General features: G+C 38.1%; 2 protein-coding genes across 2 annotated transcripts; both read right to left on the minus strand.

Annotated features, from left to right (window-relative positions):
- Positions 1 to 749: 749 nt before the first annotated feature.
- On the minus strand, positions 750 to 20,101 carry LOC128362125 (very low-density lipoprotein receptor-like). Its single transcript, XM_053322787.1, has 13 exons — positions 20,035 to 20,101; positions 18,939 to 19,073; positions 16,598 to 16,978; positions 12,920 to 13,039; positions 12,436 to 12,561; positions 10,576 to 10,747; positions 6,833 to 7,048; positions 5,539 to 5,657; positions 5,074 to 5,213; positions 4,362 to 4,503; positions 4,005 to 4,202; positions 3,024 to 3,181; positions 750 to 1,701 (listed from the first exon to the last, which is right to left on the minus strand). The coding sequence occupies exons 1-13, from the start codon at positions 20,093 to 20,095 to the stop codon at positions 1,666 to 1,668; spliced, it is 2,004 nt and encodes a 667-aa protein (XP_053178762.1). The 5' UTR covers positions 20,096 to 20,101; the 3' UTR covers positions 750 to 1,665.
- Positions 20,102 to 22,090: 1,989 nt separating this feature from the next.
- ndufa7 (NADH:ubiquinone oxidoreductase subunit A7) lies at positions 22,091 to 23,734 on the minus strand. The gene is made up of 4 exons (XM_053322790.1): positions 23,645 to 23,734; positions 22,828 to 22,877; positions 22,442 to 22,579; positions 22,091 to 22,321 (listed from the first exon to the last, which is right to left on the minus strand). The coding sequence occupies exons 1-4, from the start codon at positions 23,693 to 23,695 to the stop codon at positions 22,234 to 22,236; spliced, it is 327 nt and encodes a 108-aa protein (XP_053178765.1). The 5' UTR covers positions 23,696 to 23,734; the 3' UTR covers positions 22,091 to 22,233.
- Positions 23,735 to 25,830: the final 2,096 nt, after the last annotated feature.

A 25,830-nucleotide genomic window follows, 5' to 3' on the forward strand; every position in this document is an offset into this window, starting at 1 on the left:
CATGACGTATGTTTACTTTCAGATTCACATTGAAGTCAGCGTATCATGTTTTCACAGTGGTTAATGAACTACAGACTTTGATATCTTAAGTGACGAGATTTTAGCAACTGGGAGGCAGGGAAGAGAGGACTGAAAAAGGAAATCTGGACAGAAATATCTAAGAAAAAAAAACATAAAATACTTTATTTGATTCATTTACAGTCTTTAACAGTTTTCTCATGGTGCAAATACAGTGCTGCAAGAACTGTAATACTGCCAGAAAATAAATAAAACCCTTTCTTAAAATAAAATAATAAAATAAATACCAACCACACAACTCAGTAGTAGTAGCAGTTTCAGCACACTTATAGAAGCATCTCTCAATCAGTGTCGATTAATTTTGAATGCTACAGCAGATTTACACATTTCCTTGAGACAAAAATAACAGAAACAGTCAGTACTACAATAAGCAGGCTCCGTGCACAAGAGCAAAATCAAGTCAGCCGGAGCCATTCAACAAAAGAAAACACAGAATTTTTCCCATTGTAGCACCAGTTCCCAGAAAGCATCAAAACAGCCAAACTGCGACAATTGTAACCACCCACCCACCCACCCCCACACACACACATCTCTCATTACTCCACTTATTATCTAGCATTAATAATATATTAATACTAATATGAACTATGGTGCAGCACCAGATCAACCCTTTCAACATTCAGAGACTCAAAAAACATGACTTTTGCTAAATTACTAAGTGACAGGTTGGAGTTTACAATAAGGACGTCTCCTTATTCATCATTCATCATGTGTCTACTATGAAGGCCCCTGCTTTCATCTATCAATTAAACATTAAAAGGCCATTTCACATTAACTCTTTGACAGCAACAAGACACTGTGAAGTTGTTCAAGCCAGCTTTTTGATAATACACTACCTATTGTAGAAAGTTAGTTGTGTGCAAGTCTTGTCTACATTTAGGTTGTGTGCAAGATAACAGGAACAAGGAAGGAAAAAATGGACATTGTCCAAGCTTTGGATTAAAGCTCCCAAAACCATATATGAATGAAAAAGGCTTGCCAGTTTTTCAGGCAGAATCTGAAACGTGGAAAATTGCCTTATTTCAGCAGAATAAAGCTTTTGAGGCTTTAATTCAGAGCTCAGATTTTTTTCCGTCACTGGGTAGACTCCAGATTGCTGCTTGAGCAAGAATACACTCCGCTCTATTCAAAAAGGTATCACATTTCCACTGATCGTCTTGGAGATCTACAACTCTAACATAGCTGGTAACCTGTTGAACTAAATGCTTGATAAGAGGCTATGAAAAATTAAATAAGGCAAAACATATAAAATTTATCTGTACCGATATTCAAAGCACGAGAAATTAGATTGTTTTTTCAATGCAGCCCACAACTTTTCAGAGTGAACAAGAACAATCATTATCAGCAACCACAAGTAACCTGGAGCCACCTGGGCTGAAAGTTATCCTTCTAAATTGATCAAACAGAAATTACTGTGTGAAAGCCTTTACCCTCAACTGAACTTTACCACTGAGTCATTTCTTTAGTGACCTTAAACTTGTTTTGTTGTCTTGCTGTCATGTCAGCAGTGAGGTCGCAGCGGGGGGTTGAGACAGCACTGGGTAAAGCACAGGTCACAGTCAGTTGACCATCTATGTCACACCTTCTTCATTCACCGTCAAAGTCCAGTTTAAGAAGAGTTTCCTAGAGACGGAGACACAGAGCTTAGTTGACATACTGCATACCACAAACCTTCAACGTGATGGGAGATAGTCGAGCTATGTTTGTCTGTAAAGCTACCACAGCTCTTTAAAAAAAAAAAGTACGACTGAAATTTGACATTGAAATCTAAATTTCTAAATTAAAGGTGTAGTGTGTAGAATTTAGTGGCATCCAGTAGAATGGAATGTAATATTTATGAGTATGTTTTAATTAGTGTGTAATCACCTGAAAATAAGAATTGTTGTGCTCTTGTTAGCTTACAATGAGCCCTTCAAGTCTACATAGGGAGGAGGCCTTCGTCCACTTAGCCCGCCACGTTCCTACAGTAGTCCAGAATGGACAAACCAAACACTGGCTCTAGTGAGGGCCTTTCACAGCAACTATAGATTCCCCCACATCCTTAGAAGGGAAGGAGTTATCAGTTAGCTACAATCTGCAACCTCACAATTAGATGCCATGAAGTACTACACACTGGTCCTTTAAAACATCGGCTCATGATATATCGTCTAGTATTTACCTGGTAAAATAATTAAGTAATTACGTTTTTTTATATAAACATGTAGTCGATAAGAAACTATAACTACAATAAACATTAAATGACTCATCTGTAATGCTGATGCAAAGGTGATGCATCAGTAGGACTCTAACCAGCTGCACCCCTCCTCCTCCTCCTCTCTTTTTAAAAGCTACCATGGTCTACTCTAGACAGTGACAGATGACAGCGGTCAGTTAAAAAAATAGGTTACCAGCAAAGCAAAGGATGTGGTTTTATTCTGCAACATCCGTCAGAGCATGCATGCTGCTGAACAAAGAGAACCAAGAAAAAAAGTGCATTGAACACTGTGATGACTGCACTAGTTTTCTTAATGGGGGATACCACTACTGTTAGAAGATTACCTACAATTAAAATAATGTTATGCTGAACATAAGTTCAAAAGCTCTAAATCTGATTGCTTTCATGCCAATAATTCCCATCAATAATTCTCATCTGACTGTCTGACGACAGTCAGATGACCAAATGACCTTTTTCTCGCTGTAATCACTTTTCCAATTGTATGTTTTAATGTTTCTCAAATTACATGTTTTTCTGTTTTATGTAACGCACATTGAGTTGCCATTGTGTATGAAATGTGCTATATAAATAAAACTGCCTTGCCTTGCCTTTTCCAGATCATTACCTCAGTAAAACTATTATATACTGTGAATAAAGAGCGCAGTTGTGCAACTAAATGAATGGTATCTCCTCTGAAGTCAAATTAAGGTTCCTGTGTTTTCATTTATGTGTGTGCACAAACATCTCTTGCCTTAATGAGACATGTGTTTGGAGCTGTGGGTGCAGCCTGGATGAGCAGGTCCTGGGACTCTTTGAGGGAGAAGCTCTGTGCAGTCAGACTCCTGGAAGGCCTGAACTCCTCTCTCCACCACCACAGAGCCATTCCCACCAGCAGCACACTGAGGAACACTGGGAAACACACACGCAAGAATTTCATCACTTTCTGGAGCCTCTGCAGAACTGGAGGGGCTGATGTCAGCTTTCTGCATGATACTCCCCTCATCCTGACCTCATTTAAGTAGACAAACACGCAGCTGCTACAAAATGACAAAAGCTATAACACTGTTACTGGGAAGTCCGAATCACAAATGTCAGACATTTTAGAGAACACATACATCTTTAAAATAGTAAAATAACATATTTTATTTATAGAGTCAAATACTTTAGATAGTCAAATATGCTTTTCAGGATAAATTAGGTAGGTAAATATTTATATACATGTAGCTCAAAACCAGAGACACTAAATAAAGCCTCAAGACTTGACAGACAGGTTGTATTTTTCAATCATAAAAACTCTCTGGTTGTCTGTGACCAGGCTTATATACATATTTTCTGTTTATCCCATGTTTGATTTACAAAACTTTCAGTGTCTGTGTGTGTTTGTGTGTGCGTTTGTGTGTGTGGGATCAGCTGAACAACAGCTCTTTACCACAGTTACAGATGCTGACTGTTACATGTTTATGACTCAGCGGGGAGTGACCATGTCGACATCACCATGCAGTGATGTCACGTTTATCATCTATTCCCATAGGAGACATATTAAAGTTAAATCCAATTTATGTCAGGAAGCAGCTGGGAAATGTAATGTAGGAGAATCTGACGTACGAATTACATCAATATTTGATTATGAGTAATGTTGGAAACAAACTCTACAGTGCCACTATATCTACAGTAACATATCCCAACACACACAGAAGATTTGTTTTGATGTCAGACATAAAGTGGTGCTTACTGATAAGAGAGAGAATTCCAGCAAATGCAGGATCAGTTAACGATGAGGCAGGAACAGTTCGAGAAATGGCAGGGATTTCCACAGATCTGTTTTTTTCAGTTTGTAGGCGGGTGCAGATGAAGCCTGGAGTCTCAGAAGTCAGGTTGACGACACACTTGTGTTGGCAAACCACCCCAGTATGTCCACATACAGCTTGCCCTGTGGCCCAGCAGAATGCACTGTTAGTTGAGAGGAACCACTGACTGCAAGGTGTCCATAAAATATTTATTTACTGCACCTTTAATAAAGTGTGAAAAAATGCATATTAGGAGCATCTTAAACTTTTATTATATAGAAATCTCTTCTGATTGGTCATACCAGTTAGTTGCAGTACAGGATGCACAAAAACCAAACTGCCCGGGGAGGTGACATTCGTCTGCAGTACTTGGAGGTGGATGCCGTTGTGCTTGCTGGCTCGACAGATGGAGTGCGTCACTTCGTCACTCCAGTATACGTATCCCTGAAGCAGAACAGACAGGCTTAGCAGGACTGCAATAACTGCTGTTATCAGTTCTTTGCCCCTGCCTTTTGATGGTGCATTGCTTTGTTTTGTTTTTACCATCAGCAACCAGTGATGTAGTGTGAATCCAGTGGAGAGTACAACCCCATTGTTTACTTAATCAATACGATCAACCTGTGAGATAAATTCTGCCTGTTTGAGATTTTACATCTGTTTGGCATTGTTTTTTATGTTATAAGATAAAACTCTCTCTGGCCACAACTTTACAGAGAGAAATACTGTATAAATTAAAAAGAAAAGGGAAACCAATATATATCTTTTGGTGGAGATTAATGAACAGAGGATTCAGAGGAAAACAGTGAAATTATGTTGTCAATGAAGGCATTTACACAGAATTTTTAAGTAACTAAAATCTGTTTTTTTATTTCTGTATCTACAAAGTTGAGGACATGATCATGTAAGTAGTGCTTGTTTATGTTTTGAGCTCATAGGTGACTAAAACCTATCCCAGAATGCACTGGATAAAAGGCATCTATATTTCATAACAAGTTTGAATTGTGATTGCTTTACCTCAAAAACTGCCAGTCCGAAGGGCCGGTCCAGATAACCGTTAGACTCGACCACTGCTTTACGGTGACGGCCTTCTAAATTTATTCTGGAGATACTTCTCATCCCCTGGTCAACCCAGTACAGCAGCTGACGAGGCATATCTAGAAAAGGTGAAAAAGAACACATGACTAGCTAGCCTCAATCTCACATGAGATGTCACATGAGATTGCCTGGCGTTGCAGAATTAATTTCCCTTTAGACAGCTATTAGCCCTAAACTTCTGCTGGAACATAACACATACAAATGCATATCGTTCCTGTTTTAAAGGAGAACCTGTTCTTACCACTTCCATCAAAACTTATCTCAATAACCCACATAGTTTTGAGGTATGCATTTATGAAAAATGTTTCTTGTTACTTGCATGTTTCTGTTCCTCTCTTTTCCACAGAGATCACAGACTTTCTGCAGCATTATCCCAGTGCCTACCTAGTGTGAGGGCGACAGGGTGACGTATTGAGGAAGTAACCAGAGCCATCCTATTCCGGCCATCCAAGCTCACCCTCTCAATTTTTGGGGAACTGCCACACTCTGCCCAGAAGAGCAGCCTGAAACAAAAAAAAAGCTGAGTTTGAAGAAATTCAAGATTCGTGTTTCATTTTAAGAACAGCGGAAGCTCAGTGATATAGACAGTTAAGTTATTGCGGCTATACTTTTTTCCCCTAGTTAAAACCTCTAAACGGAGTTCCTGAATATGTGACTTAAAAACTTACAACCTTACCCTTTGCACAAGCTGTTTTTTTGGGCATATAGGGGCAGCCTCTATCTCTTTAGCTGCTGAGCAGGTATTGGCTCTGTAAAGCCGAGGAGAGCTGCAGAACGTATGTAGGTTCATCACAACGAGCAACGCCTCTGATATTGCATATTGTCATTTGATACATTGCTATCGTGAATAAAATATATATTATAGCTGCATTCAACATTGTGATTGATTTTTAAAGATGTTTTCAGCACAGAAGCCTTTATTTAACAGTAGACAGACAGGAGAGAGAGGGGGGTCTGACATGCAGCAAAGGACCTCCGGCCAGGATTCGAACAGGGGTCGGCTGCGTGTGTGGCATGCGCTCTAACCACTCGACCACCTGCGTGCCAAATTGTGATCCCTTAAAGAAAAAGATACTAGCTTTACTGCGCAGCTGCCACCTATTACCGACGTACAGACAGGTGACAAATTAAAGGTAAAATCCAACAGACAGTGTTTAGAAAGGTGTTGACCCTCCACATGCTGCCAGAACAGCTTCAATGTCTCTGAACTCTACTAGAGGGATGAACATCATTCTTCAAAAAGATATTCCCTCATTTGGTGTTTTGATGATGGTGGTCGAGAGTGCTAACACCTCAGTCAAAAATCTCACATAGGTGTTCAGTTGGGTTGAGATCTGGTGACTATGAAGGTCATAGCATATGATTCACATAATTTTTACACTCATCAAACCATTCAGGGATCCCTCATGCCCTGTGGATGGGGTCATTGTCATCATGGAAGAGACTATTCCCATCAGAATAGAAATGTTTCGTCATAGAATAAAGGTGATCACTCAGAACAACTTTGTATTAATTTGCACTGGCCCTTCCCTCTAAAGGGCCTCCTTGGATAAACAATAAAAGTCTTGTTTAAACACCTCTTACGTGTATATATATATATATATATGACAGACGCTATGCTTGGAGAAAAGTCTTTAAAACAAACACTATCTGCAATTTTAAGATTATGACTTCCTACCCTAGTAGAGGATCCACTGCCACTGCAGAAGGCTTGTCCAGTCCTGTTATGAGCTGACGCTGTGCTGAGCCGTCCAACAGGCCGACGTTAACAGAACCACCCTCCATGCTGGTCCAGTAGAGGAGATGGTGGATCCAGTCCACAGCCAGACCTGACACTGAACCTTGAACTTTCAGCACCAACGCAGCATCCTGCAGCTTTCCATCCATGGACATCCTAAAAATATGCAGGTGTGAAAGGAACATACCGTGGGGGAAATAATTATTTGATTCTCCGCTGATTTTGTAAGTTTACCCCTTACAAAGACATGAACAGTCCACAATGTTTTATGTTAGGTTGATTTTAACAGAGAAAGACAGAATATCAACAAAAAATCCAGAAAAAAACATTAATTAAAAAGATTATAAATTAATTTGTATTTGATTGAGTGAAATAAGTATTTGATCCCCTACCAACCAGCAAGAATTCTGACCCCCACAGACCGGTTATGCACCCATGAGGAACTCAAATTAGTCCTGTCCCTTAAGGAAAATTCTCCTAATCAACACGTTATGTGTATAAAAGAAACCTGTCACAGAATCAATCTCTTCCATTCAAACTAGACTTGCACAGGGCTGGAATAGGCTACAAGACCATCAGCAAGAAGCTTTATGAGAAAGACACCACTGTTGGTGCAATAATCCAAAAATGGAAGAAATACAAGATAACAGTCAATCGCCCTCGCTCTGGAGCTCCATGAAAGATCTCACCTCGTGGGGAAAAAATGATTCTGAGAAAGGTGAGCACAGGGGGGTTACAATTTTCAGCTATGTCTTCTTCAGTATGTCTTCATAGATACAGGTTGTGCAAACTCTATTTTTTTGTACTTACTGGACTTTGACTTGCAACATTTCTTTAATCTTGCTGACAATGTTTCTGATTATTTTCTGTGGCAACATACACTTCATGTGTACAGCTTGAATTCCTGTTAAATGTTTTGTGCTTTTGTCTCAGTGAGAATTACTTTTCACTTACACACAGCCACACACAGAAACAACAGTATCAGAATTAAACACCAGCACCCACCCTTTACAGTCTTATCTCTGAAGAGTTAACAGTCAGCTTTATGAACAAAAGGTACAATAAATCATAAAGAACCTTAAGTATTTGTTTCTTTGTCACACAGGAGCTCTCCAAACAGATAAGAGGATGAAATAGACACCTTATCTGAAAGCTATTAATAGGTAAACAATAAAAAGGACCTTGGCATAAATTGAAATCCGTTATCATGAGAGTTAAATAAAAGTACATTGTGTCATATCTCCTTTCAATTCATGAGCCTGCCAATGAGTTCAACAGGGAGTGGAGCAAAAAGCAGCCATGTATTGGCAAAGATACAAAAAGTTTAGCCATATCTTGTGGCAGCAGGTTTTGAAAAATATTGAACATTCAGATTAACAAGGAAGAAATTAGTGAAATCAAATGAAATGGGGTTTGAGAAGCTTCTATGAATGTTTTGACGCTTTTCTTTCCTGTTTAGTTAACAGATCACTATTTGCATATACTGTAACTAGCATGTATACAAACTGACCACAGCCGCCACAAATGTTTTACAGATACCTTTGAAGTCCGTCAGAGTTTTATACTCAAAAGACGTATTTTTGGTGGGATATAATTTCAAGAACTCTAAGTCAAAGCAGATCTAATCGTGTGCTCTGGGTTTTAGTGATAGAGGTGAAGCACTAAATTTGCCATTTACTTTTTCACCCTCACCTGTTGCCATGAGCTTCAGGCGGACAAATGAGATTGTGGATACTAGTGGATAAAATTAGTTTAAGCACTGTTTAAGTTTTTTTAGACGTCAAGCTGCTACTGCTGCGTTTGCTGCCCAACGACGTCAGCATTCCGCATTTACATATCATCATACTAACAATCGATCAGTTCCTTATGCTCCAGCCTGCTCCAGTCTGTCTTCTGATCTCTTCATATAGTTTAATGGAGGGTTCTGTAACTTATAGGAGCTATACAGTAATCAGCAATAGGACATGAGGGGGGGTGTCTTGTTTTACTTTTTCTAATGGGCTTGCTTGCTGACAAGGCTCCAACCATACACTACCTGTGCATATGTAACTTTGATGAGTAGAATTTTGGCCTATGCAGTGAATTGTTGAAAAATGTGGAATGTGGTTTATAGTTGATACGTCTTTATCTTAGTTTCTTCTCTTGATCCTAGGCTGAAATGAGCCCAGAGTTTCCTGTCAAGTCAAGTATTTATTGTGGACTTAATGGGAGGTCTGTTTAGTTTATTTTCACCCCCATTGTTACATTTGTTGAACGCAGGGAAGCATAAAGGAAGCACAGGTCCATTCATCTCAAGGCGTTTTCATACCAACAGCATTCCGTGCGTTTTAATCAAACCATAGTTTGTTTGACTCCTTGTTTCAGTTTGTTTGCCTTGGTCAGAATGCAACAATTACACTCAGGTCCGCACCAAATTAATCGGCCCGAGACCACCAAAAAGAGGTGGTCCAGTTGTAATGAATGAATGAATTATGTGTATGGGGGGCACTGAATTGTGGATAAAATTATATATTTCATTTCATATATTTTATATTTCATTTATATTTCTTCCTGAAGTGACTACAGTGCAGAATTAAGAGTGGGAAGTAATACAGTATTTTTACTTGGTTACTGTACTTAAGTAGATTTTTCAGATATCTGCACTTTACTTGAGTATTTATTTTTCTGACAACTTTTTGCTTTTTTTGCTTTTACTCCCTACATTTGTACACAAATATCTGTACTTTCTACTCCTTATATTGTCAAAACAGGCTCCTTACTTGTTCAAACCTCAGTGACATTATAAAAAGAAAACATGACGTGCAAATAAGCGATAGAAAAAACATCTTTTTGTCTTTTGGTGTGTGTGTGCTCCGTGCCGCCCCCGGTAAGATGCCACCCAGGGCGGCTACTCATATCAAAATCCTCTACTGACAAAGTCCCAACAATGTGTGCAGACAGAGCAGGAATATGACAGTAGCAGTGAGACTCACTCCTACCATATGAACACATGCTATGCACTGTGCATAGCATGCACTTTTGGCTTTCAGCAAAACTAGACTGTGGCCAGGGATTTTTTTTTTTCTGTGCACGCTGTAAACAAAAGAGGAAAAACGAAGAAGATAAACATAACATAAACATAAAGTGACCAATAAAAAGTAGCCAGTTCAACTATTATGTATTTTGGTTTGTTTAGAAATATGCGTATGTGAAACTGAACTGTACCAAAGTCTGTATGCCACGTTGTAACAATTTATTGCCTGCTGCCGACCAAACGATTGAACTATAGGTCTGGAAACGCCCTGAAAAAAGATCTAAAACAGGGGTCTGCAATTAAAAGTCACTGGTGTCCAATTTGTGAACATTTCCTCAAGTGAAGGTCCGGGACATCTTAATGTCCGTGTTATTTTTCAGTACCTTGAAGTAGCATTGTAGTTACATCAGCATCTGTGTCTAGTGGCTAGATTGTAGACTGTCAAATAAATACAGAAGAATTAATTTATTAGTATTTACACTGAACTGGTGTTATTCAAATAAATAAAATAAGAATAAAAAAAGAATAAGAAAAATAAGTTTTAAGAGAAGCACACTGAAAGTCAACATTGAAGCTAGTAGGTCCGTTTAGACTAACTTGCTTGTTTGTTTTTATATTTTTCTACAGCTGGTGTGTGGTAGAGGCAGCGTCTACAACTCCATTCTGTTACCTATATATGGATCCTCGTCCTTGGTGGGCCCTGTACAGTGTGCGGTTAGAGGCCAGGACTGCCACAGGCCCCAGTCCTGGGAAATGCGGAGCCAGTTGTCCAAACTCTGTGCCTGTGATGCTTGTCCATTGTATTTCTTTAGCAGTAGTGAAAACTAGTTGGGCCTCTTTCCCTGGAGAGAAACACAGGAAGTTGAAATTAGATATATGTCCAGGACGGCAATGAGGGTAAACTGACATTATCTAAAAACAAGTAAAAATGATTTAAAAGTGAAACAAGTAGCTTAAATGTCTGGAATTGTCGAATGAAAGTCCATGTAAAAACAATCATTATTGAATAAGCATGAATATAAAAAGACGGAACATTTACTACAAGTAAAACTTTGATGTTAACAGCAAGAGAGTGCAAAATTTCTCAGGTTTGAATCCCAGGTATCATATCAGCACTGTATCAGACAATAAGAAATAAAATAAATAAAAATCTGACTCTGAGGAATATGGTGGTGGCTTTTTTTCCAGTGAACTGATGCATGTTAGATAATATGTTTGTACAGCCTTACCACCTATGCAATATGAATGAGTCAATGTGTGTTAAGGTGGAGACATTTTAACTACAATTACTGTCCAAGTGTACTTAACCAACAGTATTATTATGTGCCCACACTTGAACAAACTCACATGCCACACGGATGTCCGATGAAAACTGCAGGTTAAGATATCAGCATGTAAATTAGTCTTGTTTTAAGGCTTTAAATGTTTCAGATTTGTTGCACTGCTCATACCACATGACAAAATGATTCCATTCACAGACATTGGTGACTGAAGCAGTCAAACATAAAAGAAGTGTACGATTAATGCATTCAATAACCTAAACTTCTTCCCCGGAGTTGTCTGTGCTTTTCTCGTCTCACAGGTAATCTGGGCCTGTAGACATCCAGAGGACAGATTCCAGTCCCGGACCTACTAGTTTCAATGTTGATTTTCTTTGTGCTTCTCTCTCCTATCCTTGCTCTCTCTCCTCTCTACCCCAACCAGTCAAGGCAGATGGCCGCCCATTTGAGCCTGGTTCTGCCTGAGGTTTCTTCCTGTTGAAAGGGAGTTTTTTCTTGCCACTGTCGCTTGTGCTTGCTCATGTGGGAATGTTGGGTCTCTTTCAAATTAAACCTGATGAGTACGGTTTAGACCTGCTTCATGTGTAAAGTGCCTTGAGATGACTTTTGTTGTGATTTGGCGCTATATAAATAAAGATTGATTGATTGATTAAAGTCACTTGTTTCCCTTACATATTCATCTTCCACATCCGGCTCCTCCTCAAGGTGCCCTTCTATTTTTCTATTATAATATAAAATAAAGTCAGAGATGTTTGAAACCAGTCACGACAAGATCAAGATACATCTCACAACGTCTGACGTGTCATGACGAGAAAGAACACGGATTCAGTGTTGTCTCTTTTTTAGGGTTGCAACTGAAGATTATTTTCATTCCTGATTAATCTGTCAACAATTTTTAATCAGTTGATTAAATGATTAGTTGCTTGGTCTGTGTCAGAAAGAGATGAAAAATGACAGTGTCCCAAAGCCCTATATGAAACCTATATTGTGTTTTTTCATCTAAATCAACAGTCCCTAATCTGAAGATATTCGGTTATCATGATAAAGGACAAAATAAACCAAAAAATATTCACATTAAAGTGTTTTTTCTTGAAAAAAAGACTCAAAATAATTAATTGATTATCAAAATAGATCACTAATTGAACAGCAGCTTTACTGTGTGCCACAAGCAAATACAAATATGGTAAGTCAAACACTGAGCACATTACTGTCTGGCTGGTCCCCAGTTACACAGATCATTTCCTGCTCACCTTTGGCCTTGCACTCTCCAGTTGTTGGATTCATCTGGTAACCCTCATGGCAGTCACAGGTGAGGCTGCTGTTCATGCGAACACACAGCTGGTCGCACACATCATGCTCCAGGCACGTGTTGACCTCTATACGGCACAGTATGGAAATGTGTCAAATATACTATATGATACTATACTGTATTATACTATACTATACTATACTATACTATACTATACTATACAAGAAGTCCAGTTCCCATTACTTAATATGAAAAATTAGTTTAGTCGTAAATTCATGCATTCCTTAGCACAAATAATATTGTTGCCTTGAGCTAAAGGCAGGACTGTTGTGTAGTATCAAGCAACCGTTATTTTCACAGTTATGTGTAAACTTAACTTGAATGAATTAGCCTTTAAAAATAACCTTTAAACCGCCCATTTGGATCATTATTGTGCTACAGGTCAGGTCAGATCTCATTTAGCAGTCCATCAAGCCGCTGCTCACCCTCACACTGACTGTCCCCGATCAGCTTCATGTTCTCAGGGCAGTCGCAGTAGAAACCCATTTCCATGTCCTTACACTGATGGGAACAGCCTCCGTTATTGACCTGACACTCGTTCTGAACTGCAAGAGGAAACACGACACCATTAGTGACAAGTAACAGACAAGGAAGCACGCTGATATTTACTGGCTTTGTTCCCATACAGTGTATTGTTTCATGACAGGTGACATGGTGATCCGATGAAAGATAAGGTCACTGAGACATGAAATAATATATCATCAGGAAAAAGGCATTTATGTCTTTGATCATTTTATGAAATAAGAGAGGTTTTTAATTCGTGAGCCTCGTATGATGTTCAAAATGTTCTGCTCTTTCTTAATACGGCTGTAGCTCAGGAGGTAGAGCGGTCATCCTCCAATTGGAAGATTGGCGGTTGGTTCGATTCCCGGCTCCTCCAGTCCACATGTCGATGTGTCCTTGGGCAAGACACTTACCACCTATGCAATATGAATGAGTCAATGTGTGTTAAGGTGGAGACATTTGAACTACAATTACTGTCCGAGCGTACTTAAACAGTATTATTATGTGCAAACTTGTCACATGCCAGTGATGACACACAGATGTCCGATGAAGACTGCAGGTTAAGATATCAGCATGTAAATTAGTCTTGTTTTAAGGCTTTAAATGTTTCAGATTTGTTGCACTGCTCATACTACATGACAAAATGATTCCATTCACAGACATTGGTAACTGAAGCAGTCAAACATAAAAGATGTATGATTAATGCATTCAATAACCTAAACTTCTTCCCCGGAGTTGTCTGTGCTTTTCTCGTCTCACAGGTAATCTGGGCCTGTAGACGTCCGGATGACAGATTCCAGTCCCGGACCTACTAGTTTCAATGTTGATTTTCAATGTGCTTCTCTCTCCTATCCTTGCTCTCTCTCCTCTCAACCCCAACCGGTCGAGGCAGATGGCCACCAATTTGAGCCTGGTGCCCGTTAGCGCCCATTTGCACCAACGGTGTATGAATGAGAATGAATGGTTAAATTCGCCCCTGATGAGCAGGTTGACACCCTGCGTGGTAGCTCCTGCCATCAGTGTATGAATGTGTGTGAATGACATGTAATGTAAAGCGCTTTGAGTGGTCGTAAAGACTAGAAAGGCGATATATAAGCACAGTCCATTTACAATTTAATAACAGGCACACATACACTTACTGGCTGATAGTTGTCAATATAGATGTTGAAATTCTTATTTTTTTCAGAGCAGTTCAAGAACCAATATGGAAAAGTCCTTTTTAAGTCTTAACAAAGCATGATAAGACAAGGAAGGAAGGAAGGAAGGATGTCATGTCATTGATTTTCACTCACACTGGCTACATGTGGGAAAATGTTTGTATCCAGACAGAAGCAGCTGTCCTTCCTTAAAAACTATTTAACTTCAGGGTGTAAGACTTTGTTCAGAAATAAATGAAATACGAGATCAACTCTAGCACTTTGTCAACAACCTTCTGCAGCTCTACTGAAGCAATGTAACTCCTCTCATTTTTTTAAATAATCCTGATGGATAGTTTTTTTTACTCAATTGTTCATGTTTTCCCCAGTAATCATCCTCTTCCTGCCTGTGACTGCTTTCACTGTGTCTGCACCTGGTTTATTAACTATTATTGTGTTGCGGTGATGACTTTGTCAGTGCCTGTGATTTTTACTTTGTGTATTTCATTCTGTGAATAGTGTTGGTGAGAAGAAGCATTTATGATTGTTCAATTATTCAACCCTGAGTAAATATGTTATTTTAATATTAATATTAAATGATTTTTGGAGGAAAACCGTGCCACTGTGAGCATTTAGTTTAACCAGCAGATTTTTCACCTTGAATCCTGAGGCTGTCATGTATTTTAATATGTAATTTCTTGTATCACTATATTTAAGTCTTTAATTCATTTTTCATATACTCCCTTGTGTCATATATAAAACAGTATTAGATGTTTATTGGCAAGAAATGAAATACTGTTTGCATAAAAAAGTCAATATTTATAAAGCTTTGAAATAACAACAATGTAAAGCAAACAACCCACAGAATACAACTAACTGAAAAATGTTTGGTTAACCATTAGCAAATATATAATTTGATTGACGGCATGTCTTGGTTGATTAATTAACAATGGAGTAAGATACTCTTTAAACACTGCCAGGCTTTGTTTAGTTATCAGATGAGAGTACGGACTGTTTATAAAAGGACATTGTACAGTGTAAAATAAAGCTACTTTACTTCAGCTGATGTTATTAATGTATTAATGTTAGACGTTATACTTGGAAGCTTCTGTCGTCACTATAAGTACACACATCTATTCTAAATGTGGCTGCTGACGAACAAAATATCATCAAGATCAAACAAGTCTAGCAAGTTTTCACTGAACAATCACTTGACCGGCCGTAACACCCGACTCTTAAAACTCAGCCCTCGTTGAACCCTCTGATTTTGCACTACACTGTCAGGGATGAACTATAAGAACCTAATGATTGACTTTGTTTTCTGGCCAGAAAAAGGTAGAAGATTATCCAACAACATAAACCACTTGAGGAGCCTGAGGATGCTTCTTAAAGTGGTACTCTGCTGCCCTCTGCTGGCTGATAACGATACAACAGCAACAAAGGACTGAGGGCATCCCATAAGATTTTGGCTGCAGGGATTTGTTCTTATTCAGTCACAAGAGCAACAAGGTGTCATTAAGCTGTCAGCTTGTCAGATGGACAAACAGCATCTGAAACCCTCGACCGCCTCATCTTTACATCACCGGAAATGGAAAGACTTTGCTGAACCAATGTGAGTTTCCAAAGAAAACAGACAGCTGTGAGGAAGTGAGAAAGTATCATTTTGACTGTTATTTGAATGTGCTTTCATTCTTCACACAATTACTTCTGTCATATTTTGAGTAAAAAGTGTTAAGCTCATCCCAACTTGATTATTGCGCCTACCCTGGTGCGGGTTACCTGGCTTCACTCCCACTTTCAAATGCCGCTATTATGAACAGATATAAACACTTTCGCTTTTACACAGGGTCAGATGACACACTGTCTAGATTAGCTTGTTTCTGTATTTTTATTGAAGTCAGACACTGATGCTGGGTGATAAGGCCTGGCTCACAGTTGATGCTATAGCTGACAAAACATAGCGAACAATTTGTTTATCAGCCTTGCTGTGTGCACAGAGACACTGTTATGTTGAAACAGATAAAGGCCTTCGTCCAACTGTTACCACAAAACTGGAAGCACAGTAGGGCAGCAAATGAACACTGATTTTCTTCTTGATTAGTGGATATGTTTGGCAGAACACTGTGAAAATTCCTGTTATTATTAATATAGTTTCCCAAAATCATTGGTTACATCTCTGCATGTCTTTAAATGTCTCAAACTCAAAGATCAGTTAACTAGAAACTTTAAATAATTATATTTCAGAAGTTAAATGAAATTTAAAAAATCTGCATATTTACATAAAAAGTGACTAAAATGATTATTTGATTATCAATAGTTGCAGATTAAATTTCTATCAATAGATAGTGATTGCAACTCTAAAACACACCAGAGCTACGCAAAAGTATGAAGACTACATTTTCTTTTCTGTCAGCAATTTTAATATTTCAATTTCAACGACGTGCAGCCCTGTCCGTCACTCACCACAGTTGTCCTCGTCGCTGCCGTCAGAGCAGTCTGCTGAGTTGTCACACCTCCAGCTGTGGCTAATACACTTCCCGTCTCCACACTGAAACTGAGACCCCGGACACCCGGAAGAGGTCTGCGGGTGTGGCCGGGCCGAACCACACATCTTCTTGGTCTCATCCCGCCCATCCTTGCAGTCCATCTGCCCATCACACAGTGTATGTCCAGGTAGGCAGGCATCAAACGGCCCACAGGAGAAGAAGCCAGCGGTGCAATTCAGACAGGAAGCCTCATCACTGCTATCACTGCAGTCGTCCACGCCGTTACAAAGGAAACGTGTTGGTATGCAGTGTCTGCTGCTGCTGCAGGAAAATTCATCCTTCTTACACAACAGCTTACCTGCGAGGAGTCACAGTTTCAATAAGCAATAATCACATCTATCGCAATTAATTAGAGTCTCAAACAGCTTCTCAACAAATACAATTTGAAGGATCTCTACAAATGAGTGTGTTCAGGCAGCCGGTGACAAATCTATTTCTTTTAGAACACAAAAAATACCAGAAATATCTGGGCTTAGAATAAACCCAAAGACAAATCTGATTTCAGCAAAGCATTTCTATTTCAGCGCTTCCCTTAATTAAGTACTATTTTTATTATTTCATATCAGAGAGAAAAACTTCATCAGCAAATTTTTAGAAAATCTAATTGTTGTATTTTTTAAGCAAAAATGCTAAAAATTAGTAACTTCCAGTTTGTCAAATGTGAATATTTAAAGCTTTTCTTTGTCATATATATATATATATATATATATATATATATGATAGAAAACTTTAAACATTCCAGGTTTTGAATAGTTGGAAAATTACCCTTCTGTAGAGGGTCTGACAGTTTATAGATAACACAATTAATTGAGAAACTAATCGGTAGATCAATCAATAATGAAAATAACTGTTGGTTTAAGTCTACACAGTCTACTGTGCAACAGTAGATCATTATCAATTCAATAATATAACTAGATATTGCATCAGAATGAAAAAAGAAACACTAAATTAAAAAAGGCTTTCTTTAATTATTTCGCTCTAAACTGCATACGAACAGTCTGCTGCTGCTGAGTCCTGCACATCTGAGTAGAGAAGGTGTATTCTGTACACTTTATCCATTTTCCTGGAATGCATTCAAACCAGCTATTTTTAGGTCAAAGTCTCATGCCTGCATCCTTAACACCAACACTACCAACATTCATACATGCTGGCATCACTCACATTTATGTTAAACTCATACAAATCACTGTAAATCCTTTTAGAAAACTTTCTCCTGCAAGGTTTTAATTTGCAAACTTTATGCAGCTTATGGTTCAACAAATCCCTCTGGAATCCAATATCAGCAATATCAGAGTCTCTAATGACTTCAGCTGCATTACGAGACAAAATCTGCAGAGGCATTTTCTCCACACAATTGTAGAAAATGTCTTTGCAGCATATATATTTGAAACAAATAAGAGTTGTGTATAAAAATAAAACGAGCTTTTACATCAAATTTTATTATTTGTTTAAAATTAAGGTTTTTGAGGACTCTTAAGGGGTTTTCTGCTTTTAAAAAGGAGAAATAATCCAAAGGCAAAACTGAACTGCTTCTACTTTAAAAATATGTCATAATCAGCTGAAATTATTACACAATACTGTATGTTAAATAACACAACTTTGGGTGAAAACGCATGAACTGCAGTACACAATATGGTAGAGACATGCTGATTTGTGTTGGTGAGGCCACTGAGCAGAAACTGGGAAAATCCCAGTGAGTCACCTTTGATCTGTACAGTCCACATTCAATGAGCTGGTCGGGATTGTGTTAATTATTTGAATTTAAGTTATATTTTAGGATCATGAAAGTGCAGTCTTCATGCAATGCATCATATTTTTGTTGTTAGAGGACGTAAAAGTCCCATCTACAGCCTTCTTATTTCTTGCACATGGGCTCAATCTCACCTGTATGTCACATCTTGATGATTACAGTCTTACATTTACCATCATTATCCAAAGTTACTCAGAAAACCCTTCGGTAAATTATTCAGTTCAACTTTTCTTCATCTGATTATTTCTTTCCCTAAACTCCACAGAAGGTTCTGCTTTGTTTTCACTGTGAGAGTTGGTGAAACCTCAACCTCTGTGTGTGTGTGTGTGTGTGTGTGTGTGTGTGTGTATGTGTATGTGTATGTGTGTGTGTGTGTGTGTATGTGTATGTGTATGTGTGTGTGTGTGTGTGTGTGTGTGTATGTATATGTCTGTGTGTGTGTGTGTGTGTGTGTGTGTGTGTGTGTGTGTGTGATTTTGGGATATCTTTGCGTCAACATTGCTCTCACCACAGTGGTGTTCATCTGATCCGTCCTCACAGTCGGTTTGTCCATCACACACCTTCAGTCTCGGGATGCACAAACCATCGCTGCACCTGAACTCCAGCTGCTCCCGGCAGGCAGGCAGAGAGTGACCTGCGGCGCCTCAAACACGTGCAAACACAAAGTTTACTGTCAGTCGATAAGATAACTTGTCAAAGGCATCAGTACACATTGTAATAGTATAGTACTGCATAATAAGTCAAGCAGAGAAAGAGTCTTTCACTTTCACAGCTTTTTATTTCCTATTGTCTAATATTTGTCAAACAGGCCTGTCATTATTTTAATAAATATTGAGAGACAACAGTGGAAATAAGTTTATTGTTTTAATCCTCACAAACTATCATGTGCTGTGTTTTTATAAATATTCCACAATATTCACAATAAATCAAACCTAAGACAAATATATATAAACAAAAATAACTGAAGCTTTTTTCTGCTCAACATATTTTATTTCTAAACTACACAGTATGTTATGAGGTGAGACAAAACTGAGACAGGAATTAATGTATAAACAAAGCAACCTTCTCATATTTCACATTTAAACCACAAAACCACCAAAACTGAATTAATTCCCATTAAATTAAACTGCTTCTGTTCTTTTAGTGTCAGACTGTAATGAGTGATTTAATAAATAACATGCACAGTGGTCGCATTTTGTGCCAGTTTTGTTTTATCATTTCTTCCAGACACAATGATCTAATATGGACTCATTAATAATAATAATACAAAAACTACATTTTTAAAACATGCAGTCATGGCTCATTATGTAGGGACTTTTTAAGGTTTCCATTGACACATTTACAGTCTAGACATGAAATGAGTTGAAAGTCAAACAGCCATGCATGCTTTAATATAAATGATGCAATATTTACTATACATTACATAATATATCGTAGCTATTTAAAAACCAAGGAAACCATCTGATGAAGTTGGGTGCAGTTTGTAAACAGACTTCATTCGAAATGCCTGCAAAGTGTCAGTCCTTCCTTCAGTTTCCAGGAAGTAAAAAACACACAGGTCATTAATTGGACATGTTTGTATGAATAATTCACGGGTCTCTCACCTAAACATTGATGCCAGATGATCGAGACGATCAGTATAGGTAAACCTCTCAGGTGTCCCATGCTCGATGCCCTCCACTACTGCTGCTGCTGCTGCTGAGCGACGCACAAATATGACGCAAGAGCTGCGCGTGTCAGAAGAAAGGTTACAAAAGAAAGAGAAAAGAGAGATGAGAGAAACGCATTTTTAAGCATTAAACCAAACTAAAGATATTAATAACTTAAAACGTGTATTTAAGGTCAGACTCCAAATAAACAAACAAACAAACAAATAAATACATTACATAAATAAATAGATAAATAAATAATCTATTTTAATTACACGAACAAAGAAAGATCACTCCAAGATGAAAGATACGATATTTGGAATATTATTTGGAATAAAACTAGGTCATAATATATTTGTATCCAACATGGTTGCGAATACATTTAAAAATCATGAATAACATGAATCAGACTCGTGTTTTTCTTTGACGTTTTGCTGATGGATGATAACTGTAGTCTACTTTCTTATAGAAATGAAGACGACTCATCACTCAACTTTGTTGATATTGGTCTGGTTTTTGTTAATTTCTATCACTTTAACTTTCTGTTAAAGATGTTATGATATATTTTGAATATAAAGATCCTAAAAAATTTTTTTATTGTTAATGTAATGATTTAGGCTAGTAGTAAGTTTCTGATTCACAAATGTAATTTTTCAAAGAAATTATTCTTCCTGATCCTACTTCAAGATTGAACTCTCTAAAATCTATTTAAAGAAAAACAAGTAAATCTACCATAGATTATTATGACAATTTTAAAAACAGAGTTGCCTTTATCTTTTTGCTGCACTTGTGTCTTTATTTTATTGTCATTGTCCTTGACCGTCTATCTTAGTGTTACAAGACAACATTTTAATTAACAATGGTTAACATTTGGACTGTGATGAAAATAAACATGTTATGATAAATCAAGTTTCAATTAAAAAATAAAACATCTAAAAGATTCTGAGTGAAAAGCTGATGCTGTAGGCTATTCGTTGAAATAGTCCATATCGACTTGTCTCTAAAAGCAGGCATAATTCTCTCACTTGAAATCAATTATTTTACAATTATGGCACTTATTTAACTTCATGTATATGTTGTGGTGATTCACCTCTTGTACTTGACTTACAATACTAATATAAGCTGCTGCAGATGAGTGAGCTTTGAAGAGCGGGGTAAATACCTTTTTACCTCTAACTTCTGAGCTGTTGGGTAGCTAATCTATGGATGATTAAACCCAAACAGACAAGGCTAGATATGCTTCAGCATGAAGATGTTGTTTATTTCTCTGTCTGGAACATACTGTTCAGATGTACAAATATGTTTGCTGTTACTAAGCATTTTAACCTTTCACAAGTTCAAGTTTTACAAGCATTTGTGCATATGCATACAATAATTTGTCCCTCACACTTTCAACATCAGTCTTTTTACTGTCAAAGTCCCTCTTTTTGTTACTAGAAGTCCACCACAGCTTAACTAATTAATTAATTTTAAAACTAATTTAGCACTTATTTATTAACTATTTATGGAATATTATTTATATTGTCTTCATTTTGACTGACAATTTGAATGTTAATTATCACACTGTTCTCTCTTTTAAAGTGTTTTTAACTTGTGAAACAGTATTTCGTTTTTAAGTACCTGCATAAGAATGACAATTAAAGTGAATTGAAACTACCAGGAAATTAAATTAAATCATAATCATTTTGTATCGTGTTCCGTATTTTAACTTTTCCCGCTGTTTGAGAGTAACTTCTAGTTTGACATTTGAAATGAGACCACATAAACACACCTCAAGTTTTTGACTTTGTGAGGCTAGACAGTCGCATTTGGGGAAAAGCTGATTCCTTGACCTTCAGTTTCTCTGAAGAACTTGTTTTTGTGGTTTATTTTCAGGATCCAGATGCAGAAATATTTACAGTCTTTTTTTCTGTTTCATTATGTACATCACTAACACACTGTCAACTCTACTCACACAGGTGACGCAGAAAACGTCTTATCATATGACGAGAATAACAAGCTGGACCGAAAATTTAAACATGGAACAAATTTTATTCACACTTTCTATTGTACAGGTTACAACCAACACACACTGCAGTTCGGCCTCTGCAGCAGTTATGAAGGAAGAAATGAGGTTGTTGATGATGATTGTTGATGAGGGTTAAGTCGTACAGCTCAAAGGTACGGCTGGTCTGTGGAAAGAGCTGGAGGCTGATACACAGCACCTGGTGTCACAGGAGGCTTTGCAGGGACTTGAGCTTCGCTAGAAAAGATCATCAAGAGATACGAAAGACTCACTACAAGTAAAACAAATTGTATATAACAACAACATCTTTATCCGACTGTAATCAAATTGTTTATGTGCATAGATTGAGTCATTTACCTGCCAGCAGTCAGTGCCTTCTGTGAAGACATGACGACTGTAGCGGGTACAGACTCTCTGCGTCCATCTCTGGTGTAGTAGTAGTTGCTGGCGTACTTGTGGCTTGGGCCCACTGCCAGTTTGGGTGGAGGTTGTGTCCTGTAGAAGAAGCATAAGCAAACAGAGACAGTCTTTACTTGAGCATTTTATTAATGTATTCCAGTTCCAGTTATCCATAACTCTGCACTGACATTTTCTTTACTGAAACACAGAAAGTGGGGCAATCATTAGTCAAAAACATCATTTTAGCAATGTAATGTTTTACAGTATGGTATATCCACTTCTTCCACCACTGTGAATACTTCAGTGTGTCACAGTATAATGGAGAATCTGAATTCAAGTCTTACCTCTTTGCTATCTCCCCATATCGCAGCTGCAGTTTGGCTTGCAGGTCGTGCTGAAAGAAACACCACTTAAGTTAATTTAAAACTCGTACTGTAGTCAACATCATCTCCTCTTGCCTTTTCATATGCTACTATCTTACTAACATTAAAAACTAACTTGACTGGTACAAAATGTAATTTATCTTTGGATCAGGGTTAAGGGAAAAGCTGAAGTTACTCTCCACTCTATTTTGCTTCTTGCTCCACATCAAAAATCCACTATATTTTCCAGACGCTGAAAAAGGATTAGGCCTACTCCAGACTCAACAAAACACACTGATTGATGAAACCTTTATTCTAATAGTCACAAGAGTGACAGAAAGGGCAATTTAAATTATTTTTTCCTCATACACACACCACATTAGACCAGATCTGTATCAAAAGCCACTATTCTTACACTCTTCAATCTTTTCCGTATATAATCTATAGTGGTTTTTTATCTGGACCTGGTATAATGTGGTGTGTGTATAGAGAAATATCAGTGAAATTGTCCTTTTTTCAGTCTCATAAGCAAATTAAAGGTTTCAAAGATCTGACAGTGGGTTTAAATAGCGTTAATGCTTTTCGCTACCGTGTCTATCAGCGAACCAGCCTCTAAATATTAACTATATTGCCCATTATTTTTCCTTTAACCCCGAATCGGAAGTTCAGCGTCATTGCACAAGTGGACGAATACGCTAAATTAGACATTACGAGACATCACCCGCAGATCAACTTTGTGTAATAGAGTCAGTACGTGCTCTTTACAGTTTTAAATTGGCCCCTCGTTGTAATTTCTTACCCCTGATAGTAAATTGCGGAGCCTCTGAATGATTTTAGTAGCCGTGGCCATGTTTGCTGTTGTGAAGGACAAGGAGCAGCTTCTTCTATAATGCGACCGAGTTTCTGAGCTCTTCACTGACACCTGGTGGACTGGAAGGACATCTATAGCTCTTTAGTGACACCTGGTGGACTGGAAGGACATCTATAGCTCTTTAGTGACACTTGGCGGACTGTAGGAGAACTGCAGCTCTTTAGTTACATCTGGTGGACTGTAGGAGAACTGCAGCTCTTCAGTGACATCTGTGGACTGTAAGGAGAACTGCAGCTCTTTAGTGACACCTGGTGGATGGAAGGATAGCTGCAGCTCTTTACTGACACCTGGTGAATGGAAGGACAACTGCAGCTCTTTACTGACACCTGGTGGACTAGAAGGAGAACTGCAACTCTTTAGTGACACCTGGTGGATGAAAGGAAAACTGCAGCTCTTTAATGACACCTGAACTGCAGCTCTTTAGTGACTGGTGGCCTGGCAGGAGAACTGCAGCTCTTTAGTGATACCCGTTTGGCTGGAAGAGGAACTGCTACTCTCCAGTGATACCTTGAGCTGGGTACACCAGTACTAATCCAAGTACCCTTAAAGTGACACTGATAGCAATTGAGTACTTAATTTGATGCCCATCATGTGAATAGAAGCATTAGATTGCCACTCCTCCACATCTAAATGATTTGATTTATACACAAATGCATCTTTTAGTGCAAAAAGGATCGATTGCAGGCATCGTTTGACAGGAGACGTTTTGATACTACTTTGTATTGATTTATTATGATTGATACCTTTAAGGTACCGAGTACCAATACCTAGCCCCACTGACACCTGGCATACTACAAGGAGAGCTGCTGCATTACAGATGGATGTATTTTATCCTTCTTTATACCAAAAACTATACCAGCTATACAATTGTGAAATAAAACTAAATCAATCACCAGGAATTTTGACATACCATTTACTTTTAAGGCAAATTTTGTTGGTGTTACATGAAAGCAAAAAGAGGCTGCATATCTGAATCGAACACTTGTTCAAAACTATTTAAACCTGCATATAACACATTTTTCCACATCAGAAATGGGTAAGAACACTGTATGTGACTGTATGCTTTGTTAATCAATGGGTTAGGAAACTCAAACACCAAGATGAGTCAAAGAGAAATACAAATTTTATTTGTTGCACAAGAAAACACAGTACAGGGCGACAACGCCGGTATACCATGCAATCAAGTATTACAGATGTGTGCTTGTCTCATGCAGCATGCACTGAACAGAAGAGTCCACTGGAGAACACGTGCACATGTACAACAGTTTGAACTGCCAGTTAGCCCCTAAAGAGTATCTTAACACCAGCTGAGAAGCGCTCACCTTACTTGTGTGACATCACTGCACTATAGGTGCAACAGATATTAACTTTCAATCAGATGAGATCATTAAAGTGATGACTAGATTTACATTCACATAAGAAGCCAGGTCGTTAAAGACAAATCAGGAATATATGCACTATGTTGACATGCAGCTAGTCTGTATTGTCTGTTCGAAGATTTCTCCCAAAACTCTTTCCATATTTTAGAAACAAGACTGGTATATTTGAGGTATATTAATGAGATTTATACCCTTTTTACAATATATGTTAGGGTTCAAATGTGTCTGAAATGTAACAAAGGTTGAATCACATCAATGAAGTAAGGAGTTTTATTTTTATCATCCTCATTTCAAACCAGATTAAGTGTGCACCTGGTCCAGACATCCAGGTGACAACATAATGCTGACGATAACCCTGTAAGTACTGTAAACTGCCTTCTTTCCAGCTTGGTGCTAAATTACTCTTTTAAGATCAGTTTGAAAAAGAACAAACCAAAAACAGATATGTAGCTTCTATGAGTATAGTTTCCTTTCATGGTATCAAAGAGGCTCGATTCATCATATACAGCCACGGGATATAAAATGTTTGTACAGTATATAGCATGTTTGTTCATTGTAAACAATTCTGTCAGACTGAAAAAAATAACTTCAGTGATGCACTTTGTCGGTGCTCTTCACTGACACAACAGGATTCTGTTTCAGTTCAGTTTCTTTTTTTGGGACTTAAAGGGGAACCAATTTTACACAACAAAATCTGTTCACAGGTCTCTGCATATGTGGAAAACGTCTTTTGAG

Source organism: Scomber japonicus, chromosome 7 (assembly GCF_027409825.1).
Source record: "Scomber japonicus isolate fScoJap1 chromosome 7, fScoJap1.pri, whole genome shotgun sequence".
Classification (NCBI taxonomy): Eukaryota; Metazoa; Chordata; class Actinopteri; order Scombriformes; family Scombridae; genus Scomber; species Scomber japonicus.

Coding starts and splice junctions, on each gene's coding strand:
- LOC128362125 (XM_053322787.1), bottom strand. CDS start 20,095: ATGGGACACCTGAGAGGTTTACCTATACTGATCGTCTCGATCATCTGG. Junction 12,562..12,919: donor CGGGGACAGTCAGTGTGAGG/GTGAGCAGCGGC, acceptor TGTGCCGTATAG/AGGTCAACACGTGCCTGGAG. Junction 1,702..3,023: donor CAAACACATGTCTCATTAAG/GCAAGAGATGTT, acceptor CTCCGTCTCTAG/GAAACTCTTCTTAAACTGGA.
- ndufa7 (XM_053322790.1), bottom strand. CDS start 23,695: ATGGCCACGGCTACTAAAATCATTCAGAGGCTCCGCAATTTACTATCA. Junction 22,878..23,644: donor TCCGCAATTTACTATCAGGG/GTAAGAAATTAC, acceptor TGTTTCTTTCAG/CACGACCTGCAAGCCAAACT. Junction 22,322..22,441: donor AAGGCACTGACTGCTGGCAG/GTAAATGACTCA, acceptor GATCTTTTCTAG/CGAAGCTCAAGTCCCTGCAA.